At 27.1% G+C, this 8721-nt stretch overlaps 1 protein-coding gene across 2 annotated transcripts in view; it reads left to right on the forward strand.

Annotated features, from left to right (window-relative positions):
* LOC117181416 (protein Peter pan) overlaps positions 1 to 8721 on the forward strand; it is a 59300-nt gene that overhangs the window by 46811 nt on the left and 3768 nt on the right. The window contains exons 2-5 of one of the 2 annotated variants that reach the window (XM_033374042.1): positions 1858 to 1956; positions 5321 to 5601; positions 7459 to 7669; positions 7771 to 8097. In XM_033374042.1, coding sequence (XP_033229933.1) covers positions 5459 to 5601; positions 7459 to 7669; positions 7771 to 8097 — 681 coding nt within the window. In that variant the 5' untranslated portion in view covers positions 1858 to 1956; positions 5321 to 5458. Of the gene's footprint in view, positions 1 to 1857; positions 1957 to 3532; positions 3698 to 5320; positions 5602 to 7458; positions 7670 to 7770; positions 8098 to 8721 lie in introns of those variants that run through there. The other variant, XM_033374041.1, reaches the window with a different exon arrangement.

The following is an 8721-nucleotide window of genomic DNA, read 5'->3' on the forward strand; positions in this document are numbered from 1 at the left end:
CCCCGTCCCAAACGAGTCCTATCGAAAAATGCGGTTAAAACAAAAATTGTAAATATTTCGAAGAGCTTAAATTCTTCTTTTGACATTTTTTCACGTATCTGACGTCGGTTGGCGTAAGAACGGAATATTACATTTTTAAATAGCATTTTGGATGGATAAAACCATAAGCGTTTGTCATGGAATGCTGGTTAATGAACTCGTTCTTTCTTTTAGGACCCAAAAAAGTGCGCCAAAGCTCGATTTGATCCGTTCATTTTTTTTAGTGTTATCGCGTTAATGGAGGGGCGAACGGCCGGACGGGCAGACAGAACAAATTGGAATAGGCTAGGCTGCAGATTAAGATAAAAAATGTAATCTGCAGTTTAAATATAAAATAAAAACTTACTCGTCAGACATTGAGGTTACTACTTCACAGGTTTTGAAAATTGGATTTCAACAGCGACTGCAAATCTAATCTTCAACTTTTGACAAAAATAAAATCTTACTCCTGAGTTATAGCAAAGCTGAATTAGAATAGCAAATGTCTGATTCAAAAGAATTATTTTATTCTGAAAAACTAAATTTTTGTGTGATTGTATAGGAAGGGAAAAATCATTACCACGATAAAATATTACGCTAATATTTTAACTGAAATTTAAATTGCTTTTTTGTTTGTTTACTGTATTGAAACATGACAATTCGAACAAATCTTTTTATACGAAAGTGTGTTTATTTTAAAGAATGATTTACGCAATAAACACATTTTCGAACAATTTTTCATTGAAAAAAATGGTTAGTTGAGCCAACTATTTAGTTAGTAAAATAGGGTACTATTATTTTATTAGTTAATACTGCTATTTTATTAGTGGACACAACAATTTCATTAGTTGCAGTGACAATTCAGTTAGTACCAGCAACTAAGAAAAAGGTTGTCCCACCTAATAAAATAGCAGTGCCATATCTCACAAACTAAATAGTTGATCCAACTAACCATTTTTTCAGTGTAACTAGTTCTGTACTGCCACCCTCCAAATGTAAATGACATTGTTGTGAATTATACAAACGGTAATTTTATACTTTATTTGTGGAAAAGGTTTTATATTTCTGTTCTTTAATACAAATTTCAGTAGATGGACATTTAACGCAATTTTTCAAGTTTATTCCTTTTGAAATAAAAGTGTTTGGTTTTAAATGAACAAGGGAAAACATAGTTTATTCAAAAATTGTAGAAAATAACACTATCCTAAAGTTTATAATTATGTCATTTATTCTCGAATTATTACTTGAAAACAATGTGAACAGTTTTGCTAATACAATATATCTCATTGCCTCGGAAAATATTTTTTATAAGTTTGGCTAGTAGTCCCGAAATTTCGGGAAGTCTAATCGATTTTCAAAATAAAAATAAAATTATTTTAAATTGATCAAAATTTAGTTACAGAAAATGATAAGAGCTTGAAATTGAAAAAGTTCCATTTGAAAATGTTTAGCCACTTTAAAGTTTGAAAAATTGAAATTGAAAAGTTTCTGGTCCGAAGTGTAAAAATGTAAATAATTCCGTATTTTGTGCTTTACACAGTCAATATAATTATCTAGGAAAATACCTTCTGATATTTATAAAGGTGTCTAAAATTATTGAACATTTCAAATTTGGAAACTTAACGTTTAAAATGAGAAAATTCTTAATTGTAAATGTTAAAAATGAAACAATTTTCAAATTTTAAACGTTCATATTAAATTACAATTGGAACTTCAAAGTAAAAAAGGATAAATTTCAAGTTGAAAGTCTTTCAAAATATTCTTTAATTAATACAAATTTAAGGGTATATATCTTAAAAATTTAATGAAAATTAATAATAATGTATATGTTTTGACTAGGTTGTACTTGAATGGGCGCCGTCGTACTACAGTTGGAGTGCACCTTATTAAAATTAAGAAGTATATCATTTGGAATTCTGGCTGTCTGAACGATTTCATGTATGTATATATAAATATTTCAAATGAACCAATTTACAATTAATCAATTCATAGCTCCCACATGCAGGCAAGGGCCCCTGGCCAGAAAATAGGATGGGCCTCCCCCGATCCTTCTTTTTTCAACTCGAATTAATAAGCTTCAATTTTGCATTTTTATTTGGTGAAAATTTTGAAGGTGCACAAGTAAAAATGTATTTTATTAAAAAACTTAAAAATAAATATTCAACATGATTCTAGCGCGCTGGCCCCTCGTGTACCCGCGAGCCCATGAAATAATAATGAAAATCATTTATACTTTCGTGATTTCAGTTCTTTTTATATATATGTTGAAAATAAATGCTTTCAAAAGCCTCATTTTCAATAATTATTCCAAATTTAAATTATAAAATGAATAAAAATGTATGATAAGGTATAAATTTATCATAATAGTGATAAATTATAATAATAAAAAAATTAATTTATGAAAACGATGAATGAAAATTGCAATGATACTTATTTCAATAGCGATTAATAAAAGTTTTGAAAGAGAATATTTCAAAAAATTTGAAATTTTCTGGAAAAGCATATAGAACAATTATTAAAATTCAATAATACAATTAGGGTCGATAGGGGTAATTGTGATACGAAATAACAGTTAGACTTTGATTATAGTGTTATTTTAAATATCTGAGAAGATTCTTATTCAAAGTTTTGTCAAAATTTTATTGGGATTTTCTACTCTTAGTCGTTTGCTTCTTTAATCATCGCAAAAACTTCACTGAAGAAATATTTTTGATTTTCATTGGTAGTGCATCGACGAATTCAGATTTTCCTTTATTAAGGTGAACATCCACTGATTCTTATAATGGATATGTTTGATTTCAATTTTTTATCGTTTATAAGAATATTAATTAAAATAAAATAAAAAAATTTGATTGTGGAATGAAGGTTTAGTGATATTGAAAAACTTACCTGTTTTAAATTGTATAATTTCTAAATTGATTTGAAAAATACTTTTCTGTGGAAATATATATATTAAAATGTCTTTTTGCCTATTATTATTATTATTATTATTATTATTATTATTATTATTATTTACAAACTTTTTTATTCAAAAATGAGGTTCATTAACATCTTCAACTAATTTGGAACTGTTGAGACATTTTCGTATTTTGCAATGAAAAAGAAAAGCAGATATCGCATTTACCCAAGGAGAACATATACTATCTTCCTTTATTCCTAAAAAAATGTAACAAACTGTGATTGATGTAGGAAAAATTAAAATCAAAACACAAGATGACTAAATTACGAATTGGCATTTTCCAAAAGCATCTCAGCATCTCTGATCTCAGTTTCTTTAAAAATTATTGATTAAAGGAATAATTAACTATAATTACAGCCACATTTTTCCTATAAATAACAAAAGATATAATCATTGTATTTTAATAAAAAAGTTAATAATTTGTTCATCGATCCTAACAAATCCAAAAAATATAAGGTAATGTAGTAATTTCTTTTATTACCGACCTATTTTAGCGCTGGAGCTGCAATCTAGTGTCTTTTTAATGGAAGTTCATTGTAAACACGTGGGCTTGACACATAACCTCAAAAAGAACATTATTTAAATATTGTTAAACTTTGTCCGGGTTCCTCGTTTCCTTTACTTTCACATAACAATCTTCATAAAATATAAAAAATATACAATGTAAACGTTGAAACAGATATCTTTGAAGAAAAATATATAAAAATGGGTCGTCGAAGGGTAAGTATTATTTGTACTATCAAACAGAAAAACCTCAGGAATACTTGGTACATGAACTTTGTTATTTTTCAATTGTTTGAAAAAATGCGTATTATTGTGAACTTTTCAAGAAATATCACGAGTTTTTAAGGAAATTTTTTTTAAAATTTATGTCATTGGCACCATTTTAAAACTTCTGATCATTTTTATAAAACATATAGTTAGGTTATGTTGTGAATTCAAACAAAAGCATATTGTGTATTTTGATTTGATTTTTCTTCCCTTGAGAAAAGCCATTCCAGAAAACAATTATTTTGTCATTGTTAAAGAAAATTACTGATAAAATCACTGGCACTTGTGATTAATTCAATAATTTTTTCCTGTAGTTTTATTTCGTATAAGGGCTTATTGTCATTTATTAGAAATATATCATCGAAATTCGTATTACAATAAATACTAAATACAATTTTTGGTTAAATTATAGAATAGCTGGTACTCCCCCTTTATTTCCTGGATTTTTTTCGAAAATCAAACTATTGGAACATGAAATTGAAGTAAATTCGAAACGATTTGTTAAAAGAAAGCATTACAATTATTGTTTAAATTTGCCATATTTAACTTACCTTTCAAGTCTTTTTACAAATTCTGACAAGGTAACAAATTATAAATAAGTGTTATTTGAATTTTTATTTAAATATTTTGCTGTTTGTTTTGTTTATATAAGCCATTTTATTTACAAGAAAAAGAAAGAGTTGCTAAATTTGTTAGAGAGTCATTTTCAATTCTAAAGCACCTCGACCCCTTTTACAACTTATTAAAAATTACAAATGAAATATTTATAATTGGTCATATTAATGAAATAAATTCACAAAATATGTTCCATTTTATTAAAAAAGATTTAAAAAATTCGTATATATACTCTTTTTCTCAACCAGAAAGTCTGCAAACACTTTAATGGCATGTTGAATATGGCAAATTCAAATTTTTGGTAGAACCATATTTGGCACGTTATAATAATGCATTTAACGATAATTTTAATGCTTTTTTTAACAAATCGCTTCGAATTTACTTCAATTTAATGTTCCAATACTCTGATGAAAAAAAATTCCATGCAATAAAGGGTGGTACCAGCTATTCTATAATCTAACCCAATTTTTAATCAATATTGCTGTTAAATGGTTTACAAGTATTCAATATTGAAGACGCATAAACAATTGACAACTCAGAGTTGAAATGCTAAGTGTTAACCAGATGTACGAGCAGAAAAACGACAATCTTACTTTTACTCAATTTGGTTAAAAATTTCAGGTAATTTATGAAAAAAGTAATTCAGTGTGAAAACCAATTTGATTTGTTAAAAATCCTTTCCGTCACTTGAATCTTATAATTGCTCGGTTTAATTGCTGGTCTACTCATAATAAACAACTTTGTATTAAATATATTTTTAAATCATAAAAATTTGAAAATGGTCTTATTTGAAAATGGAAACATTCCGTATTGAACAATTTTTAACTAGATGGATTCAAATTTGAAAAGTTTTCTACTTCAAGAATTCAAAGTTCTTTTTTTTTTTGCTTTAGTTTTTCGTAGTTTTCTATTTATTTATTTTTAAAATATTTTTTGAAATTTCCTTTTTATACTTAGGGTCGTTGTGTGAAAAGAAATAAGCAGATCGATACGGAAGAGAATCCGGACCTTGTGCGAGCACCTCATTCGTTCGTAATTCACAGAGGCATACCTGGAGAACACATAGTTGAACTCACAAAAGACTTTCGCAGAGTTATGGAACCTTTTACAGCTAGTGATTTGAAAGAAAGGAAACGAAACACTATAAAGGATTTCGTTTCTGTTGCTGGTGTCCTTCATGTTACACACATGTCCATTTTTACCAGAACAGAAAATGGAATGTATTTAAAATTGTGCAGGTAACAAGTCAACACAAGGTTAATTTTTTAACCAATTACTTGAATTTTAAACCTATAACGGTGCATTTTCAATCAAATTGCCGAATTTTCAAAGGAAAAAAAATTTAAATTGAACCCAATAGTTGAAATTTCAATCAAGGAAAATAACTTTTCTCCTGAAAAATATTAATTTTCAATGCAAAAGTACGAATTTTTAACAAATAATATGACTTAACAAAATAGCCGAATTAAAAAAATAATAACTATACTTTCAACAAAATAGTTCAATTAAAAAAAAAGCTAAATTTTCAGCCAACAAGGTTTATTTTCTACCAATAGACGAATCAAAAATATACGTGAATTTTCAACTAGACATTACTTTTGAACAAAAAATGTGTTTTTAGATCAAGGTGGAATAGTTACATTTTTAGCCCTAAAAATTAATTTTCAACAAAAACAAATAATTTTCAATCAGCCGAATTAAAAAAGACGAATTTTTAACGAAATAATTGAATACTCAATCAATCGTATACATGAATTTTCAATAAAGATGAATTTTTATTCCAAAAATATAAATTTTCCACCAAAAATGGAATAGTTATATTTTCAGTTTGAAAAATTAATTTGTAAAAAAAAAACAACAAAGTTTTAAGCAATCGAATTAAACTAAAACGACTAATTTTTAACAAAATAGTTAAATCTTTAACGAAACAGATGAATTTTCAAGAAATAAAATTAATTTTTCACCCAAAAAGACGATTTTTATCAAAATATATGAATTTTCTGCAAAGTAGCTTAATTTTTCACGTATAAAGGACGAATTTGTAACAAAAAATTGAATGGGTTATTCAAATTAAAAAAAAAACGTATTTTCAACAACAAAAAACACAAATTTTCAAGAAAATACATCAATTTTCAACCAAATTGTGGAATTTTGAAGTAAAAAAAAACGAATTATCTACAAAAAGGTTCAACTTTTCCAATCGAAAATATGATTTTTAAACAAACAAGTGTATTTTCTACCAAATAGTTAAGTTTTCAATTTAAAAAATCTATTTTTAACAAAAAAGTTCATTTTCAACCGAAATGTTTAATTTTGTATCAAATTTTTGAATTTTCAAATAAAAAGGTTGAATTTATAACCAAAAAGAAGAATTTTCTACCAAAAAAAACCAACGAATGTTCAACTTAAACTATCAATTTTTAACCGCAGATGGAATAGTTACGTTTTGAATTTTTAAAAATAATTTAAAAACTGAAAACGAGTTTTTAACCAAATATGTAACCAAGGAGACCAAGTTTCAGCAAAAGATTTTAAAATTCAACCAAATAGCTGAATTTTTAATCAAAATGTGATTTTTTAACCCAGAAGATTAAATTTCGACCAAAAAGATGAATTTTCACCAAAATAAATGCATTTTTAACTAAAAAGATCAATTTTCAGTCAAAAAGTTAAACTGTCTATTAAAAAAGATCAATTTTCAACCAAAGAGATAAATCTTTAAACAAAAAATCAATTTCTGATTAAGAACGATGGCTTTTTAACGCAATAGTTTCATTTTCAACAAAATAATTAAATTTTTAATACTAGAATTTTTAAACAAGTGACATGAATTACGAAAAAATATATGTATAAAAAGGGGAAGTGTTTTGAAAAAACTATCAGTTGAAAAATATTAAGTTATTATTGAAAGGTATTGTTGCAGTACCATCTTTAGGAAACTTTGTTAAAATTTATCATCAGGAAACGTACGAAATGTTATTAAAATATCGTAACGTTACTTCCACTACGAAACGCAACCTCCTTCCCCTGTGCTCACATAACTAAATATATATATCCTAAGGCAATAAAATAAATGATAAATTATTGTTTTTCAGAGTACCAAGAGGGCCAACGTTAATGTTCAAAATCTATCATTTTTCGCTCTCTCGCGACGTTGTGTCTTTAGCTAAAAAACAATTTGTGTTCGAAGAAGCCTTTAAAAATTCACCACTCATAGTACTAAACAATTTTAGTGGTGAGGGAATGCAAATGAAACTTATGGCTTCCATGTTCCAGAATATGTTTCCTACGATAAATTTGACAACGGTAAAAATATAAGTTAAACCTGATTCCCACTCAAACATTAATTCATAATTGTAAATAATAGGATAGGTTTAATTTAACACATTAAAACAAATAATTTATAGGTTAGGTTGAGTTCGATACGTCGCTGTGTTTGCCTAAATTATAACTCCGCCACGAAATTGATCGACTTTAGGCATTATGCGATTAAAGCAGTCCCTGTTGGCCTCTCTAGAAGTGTCAAAAAATTGGTACAGGCGAGAATACCAAATCTTTCGAAATGTCAAGACTTCTCAGAATTTATTTCAAAAGCGACTGTCTCGGAAAGTGAGGGTGAAGACGATCCAGCAAATCACGTTACATTGCCACAAGAATTATCTTCTAGAGGAAATCACGAAAGTAGTAAAAGCGCGATTAGACTTTTTGAACTGGGACCCAGAATTTCTATGCAGGTGAGTAAATTATTTACAATCAGTTCAAAAACCTGAATTAAGGTGATATTTTACGAAATTGATTTCCCGTTTCGTGAAATTATTTTTAAGTTCTTTCGAAAATAATTTCCATGTAAAAATACCATGATTTTGAAATTAACAGGGCTCGGTATCACTTCAGAGATAATGCTTTTAAAAAATACACATATGTAACATAAGTTATATGGAATTGAAAAAAAGTATTCCTTTAGGAATGCAGAGTAAAAGTTTCAGATAAATAATGTACACCAAAATACAAAAAATAAATCAACAATATGTAGGAACTTGAAGTTTCTTGTGCCTAGCATAAAATCCTATGGAATTGTAAATTATATATGAACGAATGAAACATTATTGTCAAATCCGTATTTTTAAAAAGTTTTAAGGCGTACAACAGTTACACCAAACAGTTTTCTAAAAAAAATGCCATATTGATAATTTTGCATTCGATGGAGGTGTTTTGAATTTCTAGAGGATTTAATTATCTATATTCTAAACCTAATTTGAAAAAGTGATATTTTTAAATAAAACTTTTTAATTCAATTTCTTATACCCGAGTTGCTAAATAATTATGATTGTCAAATTCCACGTTTTTAAAGGTAATTT

Source organism: Belonocnema kinseyi, chromosome 10 (genome assembly GCF_010883055.1).
Source record: "Belonocnema kinseyi isolate 2016_QV_RU_SX_M_011 chromosome 10, B_treatae_v1, whole genome shotgun sequence".
NCBI classification, from domain to species: Eukaryota; Metazoa; Arthropoda; class Insecta; order Hymenoptera; family Cynipidae; genus Belonocnema; species Belonocnema kinseyi.